This window comes from Meleagris gallopavo, chromosome 9, assembly GCF_905368555.1.
Source record: "Meleagris gallopavo chromosome 9, MGAL_WU_HG_1.1, whole genome shotgun sequence".
Classification (NCBI taxonomy): Eukaryota; Metazoa; Chordata; class Aves; order Galliformes; family Phasianidae; genus Meleagris; species Meleagris gallopavo.
The window spans coordinates 8,627,981-8,654,132 of record NC_139412.1 but is presented as its reverse complement, the minus strand read 5'-3'; the positions used below and the strand labels follow the sequence as shown (position 1 = coordinate 8,654,132).

The 26,152-nt window shown below is 38.3% G+C and overlaps 2 protein-coding genes across 2 annotated transcripts in view; both read left to right on the top strand.

Moving 5' to 3' along the window:
- LOC104912176 (connector enhancer of kinase suppressor of ras 2-like) overlaps nucleotides 1-8,521 on the top strand; it is a 173,218-nt gene extending 164,697 nt beyond the window's left edge. The window contains exon 24 of the mRNA XM_085230711.1: nucleotides 292-8,521. Coding sequence (XP_085086837.1) covers nucleotides 292-507 — 216 coding nt within the window. The 3' untranslated portion in view covers nucleotides 508-8,521. The remainder of the gene's footprint in view (nucleotides 1-291) is intronic.
- Nucleotides 8,522-8,900: 379 nt separating this feature from the next.
- Nucleotides 8,901-25,930, top strand: APOOL (apolipoprotein O like). The gene is made up of 9 exons (XM_085230718.1): nucleotides 8,901-9,037; nucleotides 13,364-13,465; nucleotides 14,077-14,196; nucleotides 15,824-15,878; nucleotides 17,042-17,140; nucleotides 18,127-18,218; nucleotides 19,748-19,834; nucleotides 21,454-21,610; nucleotides 21,925-25,930. The coding sequence occupies exons 1-9, from the start codon at nucleotides 9,026-9,028 to the stop codon at nucleotides 22,020-22,022; spliced, it is 822 nt and encodes a 273-aa protein (XP_085086844.1). The 5' UTR covers nucleotides 8,901-9,025; the 3' UTR covers nucleotides 22,023-25,930.
- The last annotated feature ends 222 nt before the right edge of the window (nucleotides 25,931-26,152 follow it).

Below are 26,152 nucleotides of genomic sequence, written 5' to 3'. Positions count from 1 at the left end.
AAGAAACTAATAGTACTTGAAAGCAATTGTGTTCTAGTCTCAAATCAAAATGAAGCCAAAACCAACCAACTAAACATTACTCTTTATAGGCATGTTGTAAAAAGTGCCAGGACACGAGCAGTCAACCAATTTAAGCTGTAGCAGTTCCTGAATATAGACAAAAAATTCAAGTGTCCATAGTAGTCTCTCTAGTACCTTGCATTAAAATGAAAGAAGAAATAAAATTCCAAAATACAAAGTGTGGGATACATTTCATTTTGACATGTACTGTGTCTTTCTGAAATTTGATAGGCAAAGGAAGGGGACCTCACAGTCATCAACAGCCTTCTGGATGATCCCAACTTAACATCAAAGAAGTTTAAAGATTGGAAACTAAAGAACTATGAGTTTTTCCTGGACATTTGTGAGTACAGTGCTGCACTGAAATCTCAAAATGGAGCCTCTGAACTTGCAACCTCAGCACCAATGCTGACACATACACATTCATTCATTGAAACTCACGTCTGACAGGACTCGTATCATGAATAATTGCTGGGTGCCATGAAAAATCAGTAAGACAAACACTGTAATATTTATAAATAATGTGCTCAGCAGTACTGTAAATAAGTTGGATAAGAGAATAGTGCCACAGGATGCCTACTACATTGCATGATAAGACAATAATATTCTTTATTTTTTTTTTTGTTTGCTATTATCAACCAATGTCCGTATAAAGCTCTGCATTAGAAAGAAGCCGTGCAGAAGTGTAAGTGAAAACAAACACCAGTATATTTAAAGTACTGTACTAAAATCAAGCTTCTAGTATGAGCTCCTGCAATCATTTTATATATTTAGATATATTTAAATATATCTATGTATATAAAACGTAACACGATAGTTGGTATTTACTTTTTAAATGCTCTACAGTTCACATTTTCATGTTTTTCTTGAGAAAAATATAAAATGAAAACATAAAGACATTGGACACTCTTAGAGATGAACAATTATTTCTGCTACATTTCCAAGTAGTGACCATCTTTGCAAATAAAAGGACAGATTTATCAAAATGTAAACTCAATCCCTATAGTGTGCCTTAAAATGTACACTGTACATCTAGCAAATAGATCCCAATCTGGCCCTATGGGCATACAGTATATGCCATTTAGATACTGTGTTTGTAAAATACTGTGCCTGCCTTTAAAATGAATGAATATAAGTGTGTAGGTGTGGCACAGAAGTTGAGATATGAGTAGAACAATATTGGTTGTTCACTAATGCTGCAACTTATGCTGCTTTTAACATAATTTGAAATATTTCATGGTGAAAGAAAAACATCTGCACTGAATATGGCACATTCTGCAGGTTTTCATAGTTTCTTCACTGTGAATTTAAGTGACGCATGCCTGTGAGTCACACAATTCAAAAAAGCTCTGATGCTTCAAGGATAAGTATTAAGTAAAAGAAATCAAAAACTGAACCAATCAATTGGATTCTGCAATAGACCTGGCAGCTGAAGTGGAGTAAATTATTCAAAATTATAATAATGTCTGGCAATAATTTTTAACTGTTAGTAGTACATCAGCAAGCGGGTGAAGTTATTCATTACATCACTTGAAAAAAAACAGTCTGTATTGATTGGTTTTGTAAAGACACACAGGTCACATCATATATTTCACTTCCTTGCTTGGATCAGAATGAATCAGAGTTTGGAGAAAATACTTGCGTTCTTGAAAAAAGGATTGCTCTGAATGTTACTGAACATAAGTTTCCAACACAGATTCACAGTTTTCTTTGACTATGCTTGCTAGAATATTTCTAGAGAGCAGGACAAAGGAGATGTGAATTCAGTTGATGTCATTTTACTTAAATACAGATATTCACTGATAATTTTCCACTATATAAACCTATCTCTCATGTACCAAGAACTGTAAAATTCATACAATTCAATATAACATAGGAAAAAAATGTTATCTCAAAGAGGTTCTGGTGTCCAGAAAGAAGTATTCACAAATACTTAAAAATGTAGAAATGAGTAGAGGTATTCTGTTTGTTTAGGACAGTGTCCATTAAGCAGCTGTGGCAAGATAACAGGACACAGGGAGAAAAGCTCGCGGGTCAGAATAAAGACAGAAAAATCACTCTCAGCAATTATAGACTCAGCTTGTGGAAAACTACTTAAATTAATTGTTCATTAAAAATAGAGCAAAATAATGAGCAGCAAAGACAAAATTAAAACCACCTACCCCCACGCTGACCCCTTCTACACAGGCTCAACTTAATTCCTTTCCTGGCTCTTCTGTCTCCTACCACTCTGCTCCCCATAAGGATAGGGAATGGAAGGCTGTGGTCAGTCTATAACATTCCATCCCTGCCACTCTTTCTGCCTCACCCCATATTCCTCTGCTCCAGCATGGTACCACTCCCAAAGATACAGTCCTTGATCAGCTTCCAGTATGCGTCCTTCCCATGGGCTGCAGTTCTTCCAGAACTACTCCAGGGTGAGTCCATTCTGTGAGACGCAGTCCTTCAGGAGCTCATTGCTCCTGCTTGTTTCCCTCAGGCTCCTTTGTGGGCTCTCCACAGGCTGCATCCTTCATCAAGGCACATCCATCCACTGCCCCCAGTGCTCCTCCACAGGATGCAGGAGAATCTTTGCTCTGGTGCCTAAGAACATCCCTCTGCTCTTCCTCCTCTGATCTTGGTATCTGCAGATTTGTCTCTTTGATTTTTCTCACTCTCTTGCAAATGGTGCACAGCATTTTTTGTCCTATCTTAAATATGATATCTGCTTTGCTGATGGTTGAGCTTTGGCCAGTGGTGGGGCTTTTCTGGAGGTGGGCAGAAAGGTTCTGTCCTACATGAGGACAGCCCCTTGCTCTGTTCTCACACAGCCACTCCTGCAGCCTTTCTATTACCAAAACCTTGCCCTCTCAACTCAATATAGCCCTGAAGAAACACAACTCAGATTTGATTTTTATTATCATTTTCTTTGGCATTTATTTGAACCACAGTGGGTACAATCTAGAATAGTACGAGATGTTATTAGTAGGGATCTGTTACTTGACAGCTGTTTTGAGTTCTTATCACAGAAGCAGCTGAGTCAGAGCATCACTGCAGCAAATACATTTGGATAGAACATACAACATGAAGGCATATTTGACATGCTTTAGCAAATTAACTATAGACTTGAGAGTCACTGAAAACAGTGGCTCCTTACATGGATGCATCAGAGTGGAACAGGATCACGTTATACATATCATACTGAATATTAAGCATACACTGAAGGCTCTAATAAAAAAAACATACAGGAAATAGAGAACAACAGTTTGTCATAAAAATTGGAGTTGCAGTATTCATGCAAAATGAAAAACTCTGTTTAAACATATTTACTATGTGAATGCTATAGTTACTGAATAACTGAATAGCAAAAGAATTAACAGAGGCAATTTATCTAAGTTTTTTCATAGCAGATCTCTGAAAGATATTTCACTATTTTTAATACCATCCTTCATCTAATATGGAATAAATAATAAGCACTGATGCAAGGAAATGCACAAATTATACAAACTGTTTATAAACCAATTCATTATGTATAAGCGGTGATAGATGGTCACCAAACTAAGTAGATCAATCTTTCTATATTCAAAAACAAATGTAAAGTTTGTAAGATTTAAGTAGTATTGCTTGTACTTTATAGCAAGCAAAATCTAATTTTAAATTAAACAACACAAATATTTTGTTCTTTCACAAAGGCTAGCTGACAAGGATTTTTACATACTTCTTGCATGCATACTCAACTCCATACTAAAGCTCTTCCTTCCTCACCACTAGTTTCTTCTCTCTGCATCTAAGTACTAATCCAGCTGAACTACAGAAATCAATGCATAAAGTCATCATAGAGCAATTATTTCGAATTTCATGATCTTCAAAATGACCTTAATAAAAGAGCAATAAAGATATTGTATCTAAAATCCATGTACCAAATCCAAATAAGTCAGTTTCTCCTGGACCCAAAGGTACTCTAACTCTGTACAATGCAGCTGAATAGCTGTGATTACATAATGTTTTTAAATTAGGAAAAAAAGTTTGCTGTTGAGTTCTTTAAGGGAAATAAGCAGCATCAGTAGAATACATTTATTAGCATAATAGACAAAACAAAAACTGGTTCTTACCATATATAACTACATGAAAAGATGTTTTGGATGTGTATTATTTACCCAGATTGAAGTAAGCCAACTTAGTGTCTTCAGTCAGAATTCCTGCCATACTTTTTTTTTTTAAGCTGCAGGAGAAACGTCTCTCCATCATCACTCTCTGTGACTTCACAAGCTTACTCTTTTTGTTTTTAACATACATTTCTATATAACTGATTTAATGCTTGCAATAAATCACTGATTCCCCTTCTTTTTAATATACTGTTCTGTATCATGTTAGGCAACGACTTTCCTGAATTTAGTCTTAATATCAATAAGAATAATCAAAAGAGGAGGAGGTACTTATCAGTCTGTGTCCCCAAATTCTTTCACAGAAATAAAACTGTGAAAATACTTGCTCCATACTCGAAGGCAGGACAGGTAGGATTCTGTTTGTCCTCACCGAACTCAGCCTGTGTTGTATTGTGCAGGGAATCTGTATCCTCCACAAAAAAGTCAGTTGCTTTACTTCACTGGCAAAACCCATCTTACAGCATCTTCTGCTTTCTCAAACACATCCCGAGCACTTCTTGCTCTGCATTACATTTTAGTGCCATAAGGAGAGACTGATCGATTGCTACTAAAAGGTATTGGAGGATGTGATTTGATGCCTTTTCCAAGCAGGGAATTCTGAATGTGATCAGTCAGTTTATTCTCAGATCCAGACTGCTATCTTTTCAGCTGGTAATGTGCTGCGCTACTTGCTTTTTCCAAGGAAAAAGAAAAATGTGTTGCAGAGAATTGCTAGATGTGTGTCTTGCTAAATTCTTACTGTCATCAGCAATTACAGCTTTCCAGACCAAAATAATTATTCAATTCAAAGTTCAGTGAAGGATTGCAAAGGTAACTTTGAAGGGGTTACTTCACTGATGCACTGAGAATTGCTCAGAAAAATCTGTTTATAGTACACAGAAGTTCCTGTAGCATATTGTTAAAACAATGTAGCATCTTGGTTTCACAATGGATTGTTTATTTCTGCTTAATTTTTCAAATAGGGAAATCAAACAGAAGGGCATAAGTGCTCCAAAAGTAATGCCTACTATTTATTTCCATGAAAAAGACAACGAAGAGTACAATAAGATTATTTGATAGAGAAAATGCTCAGCTACAAAACAGTTTTTCAACACCATTAGCCGATTCGTGCAGATGAACTGGTGAGGGCGCTCTTCATCTTGTGGTATGACAGCTGTGCGTGGCCATCCAGAACAGGGCTTGTTTTTCATACTGCTGTCACTGCTGCTGACATGCACCACCCACTGCCTCACTGTGCTCACATCCACTCCTCGATCTCCAGAATATTCAGTGTCAGTGAACATCAACACGTGTAATTCTTTCCACATGGAGGAATTCAATTCCACACCTTTACTTCATAGTCAATTCCTTACCAGACTTCTTTTATTCAAACTGCCCCTGACTGCTGCCATCTGTCGCACAGCAACAAAATGTAACAGACTATTGGTGGGAAGGTTCAATTTCTGCCATCCCACCAACATCTGCTTCTGACATTGTGGGCCAGCATAATAAAATAGGAGGCATTACTTTTGGAGCAGCTCTTGTAGTAATGCCTTTTTGTCTGTAGGTTAAATTCATAGAAGAGTGCAGATCTGCAGGCCTTAGACCACTGAGCTTAAGATCTCCTTAGAGATAATAAGCACTCTTCCCTGTTGCCAGATGATGTTTATTAATAATTATTTACAAAAATCTTCAATAATGTGACAGACTCAAGAAGCAATATTATCTAATTAATTTATAGTAACAAGTTCCCTTTTTCCTTCTAGAATGTTTCCCTCATTAAAGCTAAGATTCAGATCAGCTTTTTCAGGCAGGCTACTCTTGGGACAGGTTCCCCCATCTCTTATTTACAGCGAGTGGCTGTGGCTCTCAGTGGCTGTTAACTCAGCATGCATCTGAAAATCAAACCTGAGACATATTATCAGCTAATGAACGGAAAGTACACCGTTGTTTCGAACAAAAACAAGTAAGTTGTATTTTCTTAGTTGAGTTTAAAATATTTATTTACTCCTATTATGTATAAATATAGTATTTTTTTTCTGAACAGTTCCATTCACTATGTGTAGGCAGGTGACTACTCTTGGTATTGTTCTTGATATATACTTGAAAAACCATTTGTTTAAGATTAATTTCTATGCTTTACAGCTTATGCCATACTTGCATACTTAGACTGAGGTCTATAAAGAATATAGTTTAAGCTTTTAGCAGTTTCAGTTTTGGGGGCTGTTTCTTTTGTTTGTTTGTTCAGTTTGTTTGTTTGTTTTGAGATAGCTGATATTCTAGTGGGACCTAGTGTTAATAAAAGTATAAACAGTTTTCAGGAAGACACTGCCCATCATTATCTTTAAGAACCATATTCATTATTATCAGACATATATAGTGTGTTTATTTTTATCACATGCATACAACGGTTAATGTGACAATTAGAGATTTTGCTGTATGCATTAATGCCACTGTATGAGCAGAATTTGAAAGAAAGCAATGTTGAAGGAATTAAAAAATATGTCAACAAATTGCTCTTTGACCAGAAAGGTCCACTAACTTCTGTCCTCACATTTCTAGAATATTACTCATTCTCAGGCATTAGTGAGGGTATCAATACAGATCTTTTTACTAACTGTAAATGTATCTGTCTGAATGCTGCAGTTTAAATAAGAATGCCACATTATACATATTAACTCTATTGCGTTTTTTTGCTGGCAACCACAAAGGAAATGTCTTAAGAAAACTTGTTCACTGGCCAAAATAACATCAAAGGCCTCGTTACCAGTTAAGACTTTTGTTTTATTGAGAAACAAGGTTTTCAATTTAAAAATCTGAAATGGAAACAGGTTAGAGTATAGAAGAAATGCACTAGTATTAATAAACTTTTTACATTTGACACATACTGTATTACAAAGACAATATCCTTGCAAGAGCATTAATTGCTGGGCCATAGGTGACTTCTGTCTAGTTTACTAAAGTAGCTAATAAAACTTGTATAGAGAGCCTTTTATAGATAATGCTTACATGTATGAAAATGTATGACACTCTTGTACTATGGCTTGCACTTTACTTGCATTAAACTGTGAAGTAGGCTGTAGTAATGTCTTTGTATATTCAGGGGTTGAAATACCAAAGCACTAGAGTATTGTACTGCTGGTGTTCAACCTGTACTGTTAATTAAATCTGAACGTGCTGATAACATGTACTTTGAAAACCCCACTAACTTAAAATCTTCAGCAAATAATGCTATGGGGTCTCCATGGTCTTTGTTTCTTTGTAAATATAAACATTCTTACTGTTTCCGTAGCAATAGGAGGTTATGAACCAAACTTTCAATAGGACTGTTTTCAATAACAAAAAAAATCTATAGCGCCTTGTATAAAACTCATGGAGACTCCATGACCTGTGGGCATTTTTTGTTTACAAGCAGTATGTATATAAGTATTAGCGGCAGAACTGTTATTTATCACAAAGTTATGTTGTGGTTGATTCTTTCTAAAGTAAATATGTGTTTTATGTCATGAAAAATAAGTATTTTTAGTAAGAGCCATCTTGAAAAGTTTGAAGCATCAAAGCTTCAAATACTCGGAATCTTCCATGTTTCAGCCTTTTTTTCCAAACTGTGAGATGAACTGAGAGGTCACGGTAAACCATCTGTCCATGCCAGGGAAGGTGTCTGAGTTGTATCACGGTTTGTGACATTCTGCAACTTTTCTCTAATTACCATCTTGCTTAAACGCTTTTATGAGCAGATGCTCTACCGATACCATAGTAAAGTCCTTCAGCTCAATGAACAGAGAGAGAAAAATAACTGCTCTAACTGGACGCATACAGGTTAGGCTAGGTTTCAACCCCTGGATAATACAGTATTCTTTGGTTTCACAACAGTATTTTTAATTTTATACTTGTCTATGTTGAGAGATGATCCAGTAGTTTATATAGGCAGTGAACATTAGATTTCTTTTTTTCCTCTTCTCAGATGACTTCTGTGTGAACTACTGTAATTGGCTGCGTTTTTCTATCACAGATTAACTTGTTAACTTTTTGTGTGTCTACAATGAAAATTTATGAATGGAAAACTTCACTGTGTGTTGCTCACTGGGCATATACCTCATGGTACATTGCACAGACGTGTAAGTTGTAAGTTGCACTGCAACATTAAAAAAGGAACATATTGCTCTTTTTTCAAAGATATTAACTTATTTAAGAGATATAGCGTGTACATTATTAAAAAGAACATTTATTCTTCCTAAATTCAAACAAAGCTTTTGTTTTGGGGGGGAGAAAAAAAAAAAGTTGTAAACTTCAGTTGTAAATTTGGACTTCAATAAACGGAATTATCTGCACTTAAATTTTGTGCTGACGTTGTTTTAGTGCGTGTTCTCTAATAACTGTAATTACGAAAAGTAACCCAATCCCAGGCTGTGACCAGAGCCAGACCAGAGCTGCGGCCCCCGCTCTCCGCGCAGGGCCCGCTCTCCGCGCAGGGCCCGCTCTCCGCGCAGGGCCCGCTCTCCGCGCAGGGCCCGCTCTCCGCGCAGGGCCCGCTCTCCGCGTAGGGGCCGCTCTCCGCGCAGGGCCCGCTCTCCGCGCAGGGCCCGCTCTCCGCGCAGGGCCCGATCTCCGCGCAGGGCCCGCTCTCCGCGCAGGCGCCGCTCTCCGCGCAGGGCCCGCGGGGCCAGGCTCAGCCACAGGCGGCAATAAACAGAGCTGCACCTACCCAAAGAACGGGAGAGCGCTCCGCCCCGTTCCCATCGCCTCAGCCGCCGTGGAACCCCGCCCCGCGGGGGAGGAGCCCACAGCCGAGCGCTCGGCCCTTCCCGCTCGCCGTACGCGGCTGCGGGGCTGTCGCTAAGATGGCGGCCAAGGTGAGTGCCGCCCGGCGTGGGGGAGGGCGGCGCTGCGGCGACTCCGCAGGTGCGGACGCCCCTTTCCGCTCCGAGGGAGGGCCCGAAGGAAGCCTGCGGTGCCTCCCGCGGCCCCTCCGTCCCTCGGGACTCTGCGGAGCAGCGCTTCCCGCCGGCTCTGTGCGGCCTTCGCTGCTCAGCTCCCATCAGAGCCCTGCAGAGCAGCGGGAGCCCGCGCTGCCGACACGCGCCGAAGGCACCGGCTCGAGAGAAGCCGGCGGCGGCCCGCGGGGGCTGTGAGGGTACGAGGCCCCTGTGCTGAGCGTCCCGCGGCCGACCCCCGGCGGGCTGTCCGGTGTCGAGCCCGTGTCGGCTGCACGGCCGCGCTGCCCCGTGTGGGTGGGAGCTGAGGGCTGCGCGCCGCCCGCCTCGGCCGCTGCCCGGCGCCGAGGGGAAGGGGCGGGAAGCGGCGGGAAGCGGAGCTCTCAGCGCCGCGCGGCACTGCTGCGGGACTTGTGCCAAAAGGAGCTGCTTCCACAGCGCTTAAGTTCTGCATCTGGAAGGGAAAGTAGTTTATTTCTGGTTGTTCTCCATCTACCAACAGCTGTCTGAAACGCCTTCCGCTCCTTACGCGAGATATGGAATGTCATCACGATACTTGCTAGGTAGGGGGATGGCGAAGTGCAGTGCAGCATTAAAACACGGGTGTTAAAGGCATGCAGTAACAAACGGACGCACGACAGGGCAAAATGTGCCTGCAGAGCTCTGTGCTTTCTCTCGAGTGTGCAGTCAGGTTTCCCACTCTTGGCAGACACATTGATAAGTAAGTTTCTTACATGTGAATCCTCTTATTTACTTTTGCAAAGCAGCATCAGGACTGTTGCTTTGGTTGTGCTGAGAAAGGAGATCATGGGGCTTCGTGACATAACCAGGTGGAGCTCAGGACATAGATCTGAATGGCTCAGTGTGCTGTACTGCACCACTGCGCCTGTTACTCATTTAATAAAAGCTCTCCACTGAAAGTGTGACATGCAGCAGATACTAAAATTTTAGCCTCATTTTAATCTGCCAAGTGGATTCTGGTTTTATGGCAGGGAAGGCATGCAGAGCATACAGGTGCCTCAAGTCTTTGCATACAGCCTGCTTCTTTGATGTCATCTTTGTGTTCTGAAGTCTGTGCCTTCTTTGAAGCAGAGCTGTGAATCTGCGGAGTTCCAGCGAGAAACAATACTTACGTCTTGGAGAATAAATAGAAAATGTGGTTTTATTAGGCACCAAAGTGCTTTTTATGTGAACAAAAGCAGCCTATCAGTAATTATTGTGTTAGTAACATAGTGGTGGTATTAGAGGAAATATTTTGACTACTGCTGTTGAAGTTTCTCTTTTCTTTGTCCCCCTCCTATCCTGAGGTGTATAACTTCTTGTATCTGTAATTCCAGCAGTGTTTAGGTCTATATTTATATGGAATTCATTTTCTGGGCTTGTAGTTCTTCTGTCTGCTGGTTTATAGATGTGTTGCCATTAAGGACTAAATGATTTTCTTTTTTTGGGTTCCTATGGCTTAGGTCAGAGCTTTAACTCAGATAAAAGCAGAACTATTATTAAAATACAGATCAGATGTTGAACTAAAATCTTTAATTTTTATTTTTTTTATAGTTTAAATAGTTTAATATAGTTTTATAGTTTAAATTAAACTATTTGCTGAATTTATTAGCAAGAAGATTGTTTAGGTTTGAATCGATTATTGATATTCTGGATTTGTTTTACTGATTTACTGTGCAATTCCCATGTATTTTACAGCCTATTTCTTGCAGTGGTTTTTTTCTCTTCACCTTTGTTATGACAGCATTCTGTCATTGCTCAGTGCTGTATAACTTCTAGAAGACATCATAAGTAAACTATCCCTTAAGTAAACTGTGTGTTGTTTTCCTTGTTTAATGTTCACTATTTTTTGACAATATGTTTAATAAAATCACTTTAAGAAATTAATAATAAATTAATTTGGCAGTGTTAATTAGGCAAAGAACAAGATAAGCAAGAAGAGGACAGACCCTTCAGCAGGATTTGTTGTGACAGGACAAGGGGAAATGGCCTCAAACTAAAAGAGAGGAGAGTTAGACTGGATATAAGGAAATTTTTTACTCTAAAGGTGGTGAGGCGCTGGTTGCCTGGAGTGGTGGTGGTGCCCCATCCCTGCAGATACCATAAAGGTCAGGCTGGATGGGGCTCTGAGCACTTTATGGAGCTGTAGGTGTCCCTGCTCACTGCAAGGGGGTTGGAGCGATGGTATTTAAGGGTCCCTTCCAACTCGAGTAATTCTCTGATTCTGTAGCAGCTTGGTATAGTGAAGCCTATTGAATGTAGCTGAGATGGTGCTGCTTTCTTTCTCCTTGGTTCTTTGTGATTTCAGTGGAAAGAGTTAAACCTTTCTGTAATTATGCCAAGATCAGTGTCAGATAGCAGAGCTGTTCAGCAGGATTTTAAACATTTATGTGTTTGTCTTCAGGCATCCAAAAGTAAAGCAATTAGTGTCAGTCAGGAATTGGGAGTACATTGTAGCTTTCTTTGTTACATTTACCACAAATAAACTTTGTTGTGACTCTCTAAAACAATCAAATTTAAGTGAACAATATAATTTTTTGCTGCTTTCTCACTTTAAAATTTCCTTTTCCTGCTAGCATCTACTGAAAATTGGAGTGTTCCTTTGGTAGTATCTTCTTCTGAAGTAGGTTATCTGGATTACAGTACATCTTAAATAGTTTTCTTTAATAATTGATATAAAGCACAGCCTTTTCCTTGGGGGTGGGTGTATGTCTGTAAATCCGCTGGAGCTCAGACTGCCTTTGGCTCTGATATCACAAAGACTGTCCATGTATTAATTGGATCATACTTTGCTGCTAAAAGGGAGGTATTTGGGGCACCAGGTGTGTAAGTGAGGCAAGAGGCACACGCTGGTTGGTGTGGTGTGTCCCCAGGAATGGTGCTGCCAGCTGAGATTTGCTGGCTTAGCTGTGGAACCATGGCTTTGGGCAGTGGAAATCTGGGATGTTTCTGGCAGAAGTAGAAACTGTGAGGGGATTCTTTTTCTCCTGAAAACTGAAATCTGCCCTTCATGTTTTCATACTGTTTCTATGTTGGAAAAAAAGCGTGAAATAAATAGGAACTGCTAGCAGGCTGTTTGCTCCTTCTTCCATTAGCAGTCATGTGCTGCCTTCTGTTTGGCTTTGAGTGTGTGATCTGAAAGCATTGCTGTGATGGTCACACCGTTTGCTTTGGGAACGATGGAGATTTGTTGTGTTGGGTGGCTCAGTACGTGTGCCGTGGGTTTTTGGGTGAACCCGAACGCAGGGCTGTGAGTGCTGGTGCTCATTTGTGGAACCATGCACTTGGTTTCATAATTGCACATAAATACTGTGGAGTTAATCGTGCTCCTTTGGCAAGATATTTCCAATTGAAAGTGACGATAACAATGAGGAATTCCTGAAATCAAGGTGTGTTTTTTTTTTCTCTCTTGGATTTCAGTTTTTCAGCCACTTCCACCGCCGTCTCCACGCAGATCCCAGAAATGCTTTCCATACTTGTTTTCACAGTTTTGCATTTTAAGGAAAGCTTGAGGTGAAGAGTAGAAAACTCATTGCTGACATGGAAGCAACTGTAACTGATGGAAGGTGCAGATGCTTCAGTGTGTCAGGGCTGGTGCTTAATGCACCGTGTGCCTGGGGCACCTCCTATTGGTGTCTTAAGGCAGTGAGGTAAAAAGCAGCTTCCCATCAAGTGGTTTTGGAGTTCACCACTGTGTTAAGGATTTTTCTTTTTCCAAATATAATCTAAGTAGACCTGGAGCTATTATGACCAAACTTTGTCTGTGACTTGCATTGTAGTTGATAGTTGTAGAACAGTTAAGCAGGTGGTTCTTCATTCTGGTCTTGTTGCTTATTGTTGACACACGGTTTTTCCAGACAGCTGTTGGACCATTCTCTGAACTGGCAGATAGCAGATCATTGCAAGTCAAATTGAACCTTTTCTTGCTGAAACACAAATGTCATTCAGTGACTTGGAGTAGTTAAACGTTGACTAGATTAGAACTTAATTTATTGTAAGGAACGATGAAAGCATCAAAATGACATTGAGCACAAAATTGTGGTCATCTCTAGCTTTTTCTTTCTCACTGATATTTGGGAAAGTGTTTATGTATGAAGCATTTATTGAAAGTAGACTATTTCAAAAAGATTTTTAAACTGACTTGTTTAATCCTGTGTTTGATCAAGCACAATACAGTAGTGAAATCCTGAATGGAATGAAGTTTTATTTCTACATTAAGAGTCCCTTCTTTCATCTCCCTCTCAGGTGGCGAGGCTGGCTGCTGCTTCTTCCTCCCTACCGTTTGTGTGTGCAGTGTATGCAGCAACAGAAAAGGAATCAAAAAGTCAGGTGGTGAAGCCAAACCAGGTGTGGTTCTTACTGCTCATCAATATGTAAAAGAATACTGGAAAAGTCTACAAATATGATTTCTTTCTTTTGATTGTAATTCATAAAAGACATAACTGAGTATTATGTGATCATACAAAGTATCTCCTAAGTAATTGACAACTACAGCACAAATGGAAAGAAAGAGTGTAAATGAGTGAAATTTTCCCTTGTTTTCATTATTCTATTGTTTCTGGAGTCAAGCCACGTAAGATAGGAGTATAATACTTCCTGATAAAAAGTTTTTTCTACTGTACAATTTCTATCAACAAATTTCATGCGTCTTCCAACTTGTCTGTCTTATGTTTTTCATTAATAAAATACAGTTTTATCATGCTCAGTAGTTCTACTTCTTGAAACATACAACACTTTCTGTTTTCATTTGTGAAGAATTGACCCGTAGTCACAGTTGTGTAATTAACTTTCTAAATGTAAAAAAAAAAAAAAAACCACCATGATTTGATACACAGACCGTCTTTGCATAACGGGAAGGCTACAGATCTGTGGGCTTGAGAAAAGCTGCTCAGTGTCAGTAAATGCAGGTCACTTTACAGAATGGTCTCCCTGCAGTATGGTTATACTTGTGATTCCAGCTTCCAATTTACTGCTCGCCACCTCTGAAGTCAAAATACATTGAAGAACAGCCTGGTCGCTTGCAGAAGCAATTCTCTTCAATAAGACAGACAACTGGCCGCTATATTGGATGGTGTAAGGTAAGAATTACCTGCCCCTGAGGTTTCCTACAGTTCCTAATAGCACTAGACTAAAAGGTTAAAAAATATTCTACTTAACCCTGGTTGTTTTTTTTTTTTTTTTGGCAACTTCTTGTGTTATCACAGATCTGTAGTTTAAAATACAAAAATGAACCGTTGTCTTGTTTTTCTCTACTGTTTTTTTAACAGGGAACTTGTGTGTTCTCCCTGTTTTCCAATGCACGCGTCAGAAAGATCAAATAGGTCCCTTTCAGTCAATGTGAAAGTGGGTCACGGCCAACCCACACTGTCAGCTCCAGAAATATTTTTTGCTTAACTTCTGTGGTAAGAGTTATGTAGGTAACTTCCTGCCAGCATAACTGTTACATCTGGGAGTCTGAAATTCCAGGTAGGGTCCTGGAAAGAGAGTGCTGCTTTCAAAGGACCAGAAACAGGTCCTTTAGGAAAGATAAACTAAGTGCATCCAATCGAATGCTAACGCAGCCTTTTACTAACTGCCCACCAACAGTATTTTGCAACTCTGTTATCGAATATTATAAGCACAGAAGAAAATGTGATACCTGTCAGCATTCTCTTACCCGCTTGTCAATGGCAGCTGCTTCTGCTGCTGTGTGTGACACTTTCTGCTTGTACTTTTTTCTTAGAGATACAACAGAGTTGAAAAAGACAGAAATTAAAATGTGTATTTTCTATCAGCTCTGATTCTGTTGATCTTTGAAAGTATAGCCAGTGACTACATAACTGAAACAAGTTAGTTGTAAATCTGCATCAAACTTCGATTCCATGTCCTTAACAGTAAAGGAGGGGGAGGTTGACCAGCAGTGACCTCTGGTGGCACAAAGTCACTGTTACTGCAGGCTTTGTTTCTGTGAGGAAACTGAAGATGATATTCTGTTAATCTTCTAAAGAAGGTGAACCTGTTTGATTTGTGCAGCAGCCTGAGGACAGTGGTGCTAATAACAGGATTAAAAAACAACTTTGTAATAAGGCAAGTTGACCAATTTGAAAGGAGTCGTGCAAAAGAGAGGTTGTGGATGCCCCATCCCTAGAAGCGTTCAAGGCCAGATTGAATGGGGCTGGGCAAACTGATCTAGTATTAAATGGGGAGGTTGGTGGCCATGCATGTGGCAGGGGAGGTTGGAGATTCATGATCCTTGAGGTCCCTTTCAACCCAGGCCATTCTGTGATTCTGTGAAAAGAATTGAGCACACATCTTAATACCAGTGAGCATTGCTTATCTTCAGCAGAACTGAGTACTGTGTTTGCAATCTCAGTGACAAAGTTGGTTTTGCTGGGCAAGATTTTCTAGGGAAGTGGCAATGATATTTTGTAATTAAACTTTCTTATGTTGCACAGTTGGGATCCAGATCTTCTGCTGCCCTACAGTTTTGATCCCAAAATGTTAATTTTGAAAAAAGTTCTCATTAAATTTAAATAATATAAATGTGTTGGGCAAAAAGGAAGTAATCTCAGCACAGCCTTCGTGGAAATTCACTAATCTGGTGGGGCTTTCTTTTAAAATTCGGTAATATTTGTCTTATTGTGTTGAGCCATACGTATCAGCTGGCTTGTTCTTACTACAAACATTTACTTTTGCAAAGTACTTACATTTATTTTATTTTTGTAGGATGCTTTTTTCTTTGCTAAAAATGGAATAGTGGATTCAATTCAGTTTGGTAAAGGTAAGCAACTCATGTATTTCTGAATTGAATGTTTTCTGTTCTTTCTCCTTGCAACTTCAAGAACTGCAGCAAATGGTACTTAAACAGAAAAAAGGAGGGAGGGGACAAAAGGGGACTGCAATACTTTCCAGAAGTGTGGGGGAAAAGATGACTGGGGCACTTCTAATTCACTGTATCACTGTGGAGTTCCATTTCTGTCCTTAAGGGAGAGACATGACTATTTGAGAAGCATTTCTCACTCCTTTGATTTTAGTTTGCTGTGTTTTGTGACCTTATGATAAATACTGTTTTGGCAGATTCAGGATTTGTGTGGAGTGTCAAAATGCTAGATTTCATTGTGATGAGGGAAGGTGCAGGGAACATTTCTTACACTCTTGTTGCCTTGCATTGATTCTGCAGACTGTTAAAGTTTGAGGAATCTTGAATTGGTAGCTCATAGGCAGGGCTGACTCTTATGTGTAAACATTTGAGCTTAAAGCAGAGCAAATGCCTTCTGAGTCTTCAAAGTACTTTTAATTTCCTATTCATTTTTTCAGAATCATAGAATTAGAGAATTGTTGAAGCTGGAACCTCTGTAGATTCTCTGTGGAACCCTCAGTGCAGAGCCTCTATAGATGACTCAGTCCAACCCCCTGATTAAAGCAGGGCCAGAGCAAAGCCCTGAACAACTCCAGGGATGAAAATTCCACAACTCCTCTTCATTGCAAAAAAGCTTATTCTTGCACAAGTTACAAGTAGTGTTTGCATGTTAGTGTTCAGTGTCAGAAACTGCAAATAAGAGTTATTTTCTACAGAAACATTGTATTGGGAAATAAAAAAAACATGTATTTAATCTATGTTAACTAATAGGACTGTCAAAACTGAAACCTATGCTTTCCTTTTTGATTGCTGATAAACCATAAAAATGGGCCTAGGAAGAAAAGTCACTGATGTTATTGCTATGCTTTGAGGACTGGGATTCTCTTCCCAGTTAACACAGATGTTATTGTGTGCACCTGGAAAACAAAAAAAACTTCTTCATTCATTAACAAAAATTCCATCCGTTTTCAGTTTTGAATACTTACAGTTTTACTTTCATTACTATTTCCTAAGTGAGAAACAAAGATAGACATTAATATTCACTTGCTTTGCTTCTCTGACATTTCTTCTTTTTTAATTCTAAGATGCTTATGTTTACCTGAAGAATCCACCACCAGAATTTCTTCCCAGAGTCGGCATAATTACATTATCAGGCTTAGCTGGTGCAGTGCTGGCAAGAAAAGGTAGGGCTTCTGTGCTTATTTTCGTCGTTGGTGTATTGTGTGTGTTGCATGTAGTAATCTTAATGGTCCAAAGATTTTTTCTGAAATAGAGAAAATAGCCAACTAGTAGTCAAAGCAAATCCTAATAAATTGAAAGGGCGTTATTAAATACTTACTGTGGATGTTGGCTAAAGCAGTAGTGGAGAATGAAGTAGCCCTTAAGATTTGACTAATGGGTACAGGGGAATGTACATCAGAAGGTGTGATTTGGGCAACTTTGGAGTCAGAAGAGTAATTGTAGAAATACAGTCTCCTTTCTTTTCAAGATAAACATTGAAAGTACAATCCTTAACCTGTTAGAAAGCACTGTTCAGAAAATGTTTATCTGTAGTACCTGAGTGCACCTGTTATTTAAATAATTTGTAAATCAAATGGATTCATCAAAATTCTGACAGATTGGTAAATTTCTTACTGTATCCCTGTTACTTACAGACACTTAAAAACTTTTTTTTTTTTTAATTATTAGAAATAAGTTGGGCTTGAGAATCTGTTAGCTTCTTGTCAGCAAAGGGGAACTTCAGCCTGGCTCAGCCATTCTCATCTTTGAAGAAAGAGGCCAAGTTTTCATGCCCCTGGCTGCTTCACATTCTGCACTCTGTCTTTGAGAGAGCATGCATGCAGCTTCTGAAAAGCCCCAGCAGCTCCTCACTGACATTCTTCTCTCTCTTTTTTTTTTCTTTTTTTTTTTTTTTTTTAACAATATTGGCAAATCCGCTTTGGGATTCTTTCTTGTTTGGGAAACCCAACTTGGAGAATAAGTGTCTCTCTTACTAACCTGGCCATTTACTGAACTGTAATAACATTCTGTATTTTCTCCTTCAGCCATGGTGGGTATAAACTGGATGCAAACAATTGTTAGAGATTAAATGATTGTGTTTAATTAATACAACCACTTAGACACTAATGTAACAGAAAGCTAATTATATGAAATATTTGGCTTTGTACAGATTCTAGATTTAAGAAAATTGCTTATCCCTTGGGACTTACTACTTTAGGAATTTCAGTTTGTTACCCAGCTCAGGCAGTAGTAATTGCTAAGGTAAGTTTACTTGTGTTTTAATATTGAATTAACAGTGAACTTAGTCACAGCATTCCAGTTTCATTTGATTTAAGCGTTGTGGGACTGGGAGTTGGAATTCAAATGCATCTTCATTAAAAAAGTGTGTCACAGCTGTTAATTGCATAACTATCAGAAGTGACTGACTTAAAAAATGCAGTTGTGTGGCTTCTCAATTTTAGTCCTCATTTCTCAAGTGAATGAACGTGTTTTTGTCTCACTGAAATAAAATTAAATAAAAAATAAATACAAAGTTACTGAATTTGGCAGATATGCAATTTGAGATACAACTGCACCTTTTATAAGATTCCTTGCTTTCAAATTACTGTCATCTTGCAGTTGCCTACCTGATTAATGTCTTCGTAGTTTACATAGAAAAGCAGCACCATACTTCAGATTTTGCATGCAAGAATTGTTTGCTTACAGTACTTTTCTATACAAAGACTGAAAACATCACTGCATCTCTTCCTGCTCTATAGTTTCCATAGAGCTCCTTTGGTTCCTTAACAGTCTTTGTTTTATAGCTTAAAAACTGTTCTTCTATATGAAATGAATGAGGTAGGAAAATGTAGTTCTGGTAATTGCATTTTGGTCTTGTAATTAATCTGAATCTCTGATTTTTTTTTTTTTTTTTTCCATTGTGATGAATCAATTGTTGTATCTACTTATTTTAATGAGATGTTTGCTCTTAGATGCTTCTGGAGTATTTAGGAAGACACAGTAAAGACTTAATTCTGTAGTTAAAATCTTTCAGCTATTTATGACTAAGCTGAACAGGAGTATTTGTTTTCATATATACAAGTTGTTGAGGATTACAGTTTCTCAGGAGGCTGTGGGGAACTTCCTTGGCTCATTAGAGTAGGACTTAAATATCAGGGTTGGAAGAAACAGAAATGAATAGAAATTCTGCAGTGGAGTCTAAATCCTTGTTTCCTGTTTACTTGTGTCATCTTCTGCAGCTTTTCTGTAGTTGTAGCTATGAAATATTCTGTGTCTACAGAGCACTTGTAAAGTTTCTCCATAGTTGCTGCAGTGTTATAAAATTGCTTTTCTAAAATCTGAAAGGATTCAGACCTGTAAAGCAGAACTCTGCTCACTTACATGGACTGCGTCATCTTTTGGTGCTTTTTTTTTTCTTTTTCTTTTTTTTTGTATTACTGTCTTTGATCATTTGCAGAATAGTGAGGCAGGCTTGGATTCTTTCATATTTGTTGTTCTGGTCAATTGTGCTAACGTTTACAAAACCGTTCTTTGAGTATGTTTTGATTTTGTTTTGGATAGATGGGTATGTATAGCATATGAAAGCTACCTGTGGATTTGTAAACATTATTTAGGACCTGCTTGATGAAAAACAAATCTATATTCAATTTTGAGAAGCAGATGGCTAAAGTATGTCCTATTCTGGATGGTGTTGAGCATGTTCTCGTGAATTGTGTTGCATTTGAATGGTCTGTGTATCTGTTGTTGTTTTTTTTAAAGCTGTTTTAAAATTGCGTTGTTTTTTTTAATAGGTAACAGGGAAAAAGGTAATTTCTGCAAGCCATCAAGCCTACGAGGCTGTACGATCTCTATGGGCAAAGAAGGAAGATGCCTCCAAGGTAGGCTTTCTGAAGTAGTGACTGCAGCTTGTAAATTCAAAGGGTGAAGAGAGTAAGTGAGGAAGTCAGGTACCATCCTGCTGATACTATTTAAGATTACTAGCTGTATTAAGGGAAGTACAGAAACTCTCTGATATTTTTGTAATTTAAATGTTTAATGTATTATTTATTACACCTTTCAGAGCACTAGAAATTCAGATCCTCTGTGTGCTCCCACAGTGTGTGCAAGATGCAAAAGAGAAGAATGAGCTTCTCTTAAAGCTCATTTTTGAGCTTAGCAATAGAAAATCACTGTAGGTGTAACTAACTTGTGTTTAAACAGATGAATGAAGGAAATTCCATAGCCATTTCAGGTAGTCTGTTTACATTACCCCGTGATTTAAATAGTGTTTATCTCAAATTAAGCTGATTTTTATTTTTTTCTTTCAAGTCCTGTCCTTATTGCAGCCATAGTGGAAAAAATGATCATTAACCTCCTTATATTGACTTTCTATGTTTGAGAAGTTTATCCTGTTTCTTGATGTTACCTTTTCCATAGAACAGCTTTTTTTAGAAAACAAACTTTGTGACTCCTGTGTAATTTTTGTTTTCCTCAGTGCATTCTCTAGCTTTTCCTTTCATTTCTGTTTTGTTTTTAATTAAATCAAAACAGCACACCATAGTACACAACCTAGGGCCCTGGCAGCACTAAGCTGAGAGGAATATTTACCTCTTGTAAACTATATATGGAATTCAGGTTAGTACATTCCAGAATTAGACTTCCCTTTTTCTGCAACTTGAAAAGTTTTTTCTGTCAGTGAAACACTTAAGACGCTTTGAAACAAGTAGTATTTGCCTAAGTAAATTTTCAGTTCTGCACAGTATTATTTTTGTTGGTTTTGAAGAAAATGAAAATTTCTCAGTCATCTTAATGTTTAAGAGTATTTTGCTTCAGATTTATGATGTTACTCTGTGCACTTCTCCCTTTTAATTTCCTTGGTGGAGTCAAATGGAATTCTGAGTTTTGAAATTGATGTTTGGGTAAATGTCATTAAGCTGACAGAGATACAAGAATTGATGTGGTAAAGGCAGTTCCTGTTAGCTTAATTTTTTTCCACTTGGTGAAGTCTGTAACCAAAACAGCGTATTCCTTTCCATTACTAGGGAGACATCATGATTTATCTTTCTCTCTTCTGTTAGCTAAGAATACAATAGAATCGTTAAGGTTGGAAAAGACATCTAAGATCATCTAGTCTAACAGTAGTAAGTAGCCTAGTATTAAGTGTTTTGTAAGATCTACGTATTTTTTTCTATCTTTTGTCTTTGTAAAGGCTGTAGAGGGCGATGACTTCTTTGTGAAGAAGTTGGAGGGTCTCAGGTTAAAATGGAGCATCAGATTTGAATACATGCTCATGAAAAAGTGAACTTGCTTAAATGCGAGCTGTGAGTTAGAGTATCATAGCTGTGGGGTTTTTTATTGGAGTTTATCTTTTTTATAGGTGCATCCAGTGCATGCAGTCAACTGACGTTACCAACTGAATGTCATTGCATGATGTCATTACATTATGTCATACCTGAGAGTAATTTTATAAAATACAAGCTTTGAAATAACCTTATTTTGCATTAATATTTGTTCACAGCTGCAGCAAGAGTCAAAATCAGTTACAAAAGAAGATAAGAAAAATAAAGAAATATCTAAGATACATCTTGAATCTGCTATTGAATCACAATCGTCTAACAGAACAGAATCTTCTCCTATAGAGTCTTGGAGTACTAAAGATCCACTACCTTCGTCAGGTGAATGAAAAAATCCAGATGTAATGTCAGGTCCAATATACAAATTTAATGCATATTCTGAATTACTTGGATAGAATTTGTACTTATTCTTGCTTTTAAATAGAACAGACTGTCATAGCATGTTATTCTGTATTCTGAATATACTGAAGACAGTATTGTTTAACGACTACAGGAGTATTTTAATTTTCTCACTGTGCACCCTGTCACAGTTTCAAAATTATTATATATCTTTGATTTTCCATCAGTAATGTTTTCTTTCCATGTGGTGTGGATTATATTATTTCTCCAATAATTTTCTCTAATACTTCTTACAGGAACAGTGAAGACGACAAAGTTTAAACCTGACCCAAAACTTATGGACCATGGTCAGTCCAGCCCAGAAGATGTGGATATGTACAGTACAAGAAGCTAAGACGTCTGATTACAAATCTTTGCAAAGTATTACAGATAAGGGGGAGGGAAGAAGGGAAGGAATAAGCCTTGTGATTCGTACTGTGTGAGGTGTAACTTAATCAGGTATTTTCTTATATTCCAAACTGTATTACTGATTTATACGATGCTGTTCAATGAATATTTGTTTCTCACTACTTACGAACAGTGAGAATTCACTCATATTCAGTGTCATGCTGTGACACTGAGAAAATGGGATCTGTGTGTGTGTCTTCTCACAATGAAGTTCCTCTGTGCCAAACTTGTTACTAAATGTCATTTCACTAAAGGTATTTGAAAAGGTGAACATCTATATTTCAGCTCAAATGTTCTCTGATAGAAAAAGAGGAATGTCATGGATAGGGTTAGAGAGGCTTCTTTGTTTTTCACTTGAAGCTCTAGGACAAAGAGCAACTCTTACTGGTCTGAGTGCCCTTAATTGATTATTTTATCATATGAGTAGCATTATCCCTAATGCTTACATAAACAAATCACTTTTTCATTGCAGAGTCATTTGTTGTTTGCCTCTTTCACAGATGTGAATGGAAACTGAACTTCTTGTGCATTCTTGTTTTGTATTTAAATGTCACTTATGCTGGGAAACAACTGATCTTTAAAATATCCATGATAGACTATGCATTGGTTTTAACATACTTCTGGTAACTTGAACTGTATGCAAATTGCTGAATCCATGAAGCTGATACTGTTTGATTTATATAGAATGAATAAGCAATGTTTAGAAAAGAGCTTGAAGGTTTAAAGTAAGAAATGCATAGATGGTTGAAAGTGCTGATAAATATCTAAAAATGCCAAAGTAATGAACAGAACAAAAAGTGAGAATACTGCTACGCAAACAGATAGTTTGATTTGATGTCTTAGAGCTGAAAAGAAACACTTTCACATGAATGTTTTTTCAGCAGTGGGATATGAAAGGATATTTGCCACTGTTCTACATAAGAATAGATTCCACTACCTGATTCCTTCTTATGAAGCTCCCACTTCAAAGTCAGATGACCTTAATACAGGCAATCTGTACTCCTAGTGTCACTGTAGGGCTAACAGAACTAATAAGGAGATACTGCACAATGGTGCATGCTCAAAGCATAAATGCTTAATGAACAAATACACCAAGTAAGGCTTTTGTGTTGGTTCAGAAACAGATGTATTGATATTCTGCAATCCAGATTTCAGGTGAAGATTTCAGCCTGAATGGAGTCCAATACAAAGTAAAGTCAGTAAATAAATGAGGTTTAAAGAAAAATAATTCTATTAATTAAACTTGCTTGGGATGAATTAGAATTTCATGTATTTTGTTTCTTTAATCACATAATAAGGCCCATGAAACTGAGCGAATTCAGAGGATATTAAGTCAGTCTTCACAGAGCTCCTGGGCACAATGCCTAACTGTGTTCTGCTACAGAGAGAACAGTAGAAAAGTTAGATGGTTCCTATGCCATTTTCAGGGAAATGTGAAGATGTAAAGCAGGAAGTGAAAGTAATTAAAGGAAGATCATTTTCAAGTGCTAGATGGGATGGTGGGAATTATCTGCCTCCATATCTGGTCTGTTAGTCAGCTTCTGGATTAAAAAATGAAGGCAAAACCGTTTGGTCTGCACCTGGATTCTATTTAAATTCTAACTTAGTGTAAGACACTTAGGTCCTTTGAGTGAAGCACTGCTACAAGTCAACAAGGAAGGTAAGATGATACAGGTTTGCATGGTTTACTGTGGTGACATTTTTCAGGACAAAGTGTAAAGAAACTAAGTATTAATCTCCTGGGAACGGGGTAGGAAGATTCATTAGGGAGATGCCAAGGAACGAGCACGCGTGCCCTTTCCAGGCAAGAGCAGGCCTTAAAAGTCTGTCATCTACCAGAATGCAAAAAGCTGCTCCAGTCCTTTGAATAATTTCAGGACGTTAATACTCCTTGTGCGTATAATCAATGGATATACAGATGGTATGGTATATCCAGGAGCTTGGCTAACGTAATTGTTATATTGGAGTAAGGGAAGAAAGTCACTCACCCTATCCTGGGCTCACAAGATGGACTCCAGTGGAGCAGATCTCCAGAGAAATACTTCCCCACTGGCAGTCAGCTCTTCAATGGGTCTAGGAGAGGTGCAGCCAGACTCCACCCCTTCCTGCAGCACAGGTGATTTGCCTTCACCTGTGCTCCCTTGGCTGACTCATTGCTTGCCTCAGGTGATCAATCAGAGGTTCAGGCTGTGATTCAGCAGCCCCATACATTGTGATAGAGACAAGTCTGGAAAAGGCTTGCTGGAGTTCTTAATGATTAAGCTGAGCAGTCTTAGATCTTTTGTTCAAATGGTTTGTGTTATAAGCCCTGACTTCAGAAGAAATTAATGTTGTAAAAGGACACGATGCACAAAGCTGTACCTGTGCTGTATTACAGTCTAATTACTCCTCAGGACAAAATTGTGATAGAACTGTGCTTCATAGTTTAATTGTTGTTCTGAAGCCTTGATGCATTTCCTGGGACATAACTTAAAATTATTGCTTTTACTCACTTTAATGAATAAACAGTGTGAGAATACAGTTCTGGAATTCTTAAGAGCTGTGTTACTTCATCTTGGTGGGAAGGAGGAGCTAGGCAGTATGTGAATGTGCGGAACATTTGTTCCACCTCAGGATTTGTTCTGCTACTGTCACTTTTTAGTTCAGTTTCTTTGTCACTTGGGATTTATCTGTTATTACACATTGTCCTCCGTGTGAGACAGGGATTTTGTTTGTTTTCTGTCAAGAGTTTTTGTTTAGTATCCCCACAGTCAAAGGCCTGTGACTAAAATCAGAGGCCTGGATTTCTGCACTGAGACAGATACAGCCTAAGGATCTCGAGGAAAAGAAAACAGGGCAAAAAATATATGAAAAGTTTTGCATCCTTGCTGGATGCACTTTCTGCTTTCAGGAGGACTACAGCCAGTCTCAAGAAGTGTTTCTGTATCCTGGAGAATAGATGTTAATGGCATAATAGTTCTTTACTCACATGACTTCTGATGCAGTCAGTCTTGTCCACCCATGCCGGACGCTGGAGAGGTTAAAAAAAAAATAATTCAAAGAAATTTGGAATATATTTGCTAACAGGAAAGCAACGCACATCAGGTTACGAGTCTGGTTTTGTAAAAATGTTGAAATGGTGAATGAGTCTTCGTTACTCAGATTGCATTCTCAGAAGTGTTTCTTGTTCAGACCTAAAATGATTTTGTCTCTCTTCAGGTGAGGGATCTGAAGCTCCACATTTTATATGGCTTGTTCCAGATAAGTAGAAGGAATTTTAGACATGTCTCTTTATGACAAAGGACCTGTGCAATGGCTTTAAAAATGTAACTTCACGTGTACCTTATGACACACTTGTGAGTCTTATTTTTAAGTCTGTACACCTTACAGTCTTGGTAATGTGTTCAGATCCAGTATGCAAACCTGCTGAATAATGAGAAGTCAACACAGGCACACCTGGTAGCTTGTATTGCAAGACATGGTTTGATTAAATTTTAGTGAAAAGCTTTTACATATTTCGGAGGCATTCCATGGTCACATAAACTTACAGCTTAACCTAAAAGTCCAATTGACTTCATACAGTACCACAACAGAAGTAAGAAAGTAGGCTGTAATTTTTTATGATGTATGTTTTGTATTTTTGAAAAATCCAATGTCTTTTAAAGAACTGGATCACATGGCAATATTTTATAATATACACATTTTAAAATTACTGCATGTTTTTTATTTATAATTGATTGTATTGCTTATATAGAGATCTGGCATTTGTTGATGCTATCATTTTTATTTACCTGAAACAGATTGTGATGCTTTATTTTGTGATGATATTGTGAAACATCTGAAAATAAAGGGTGATAAGATGCTTTTCAACATTAACTCCCGTATATTTCCTCAACTATAGGGCCAATTGACAGCTCCTTTTCTTTAAAGTACATCTTAAAAGTTAATTGGTAAGCATGACTGGTCACATATGTTTCACTAACATCAGGGAGGAGAAAAAAGCCCTCTTGTGAAGTGCTGGAACTTCATTCGTGGTAGAAGTCATCAATACATATCCATACAGTGCCAACAGGCAATACATGTTAAAACTCAGTTTTC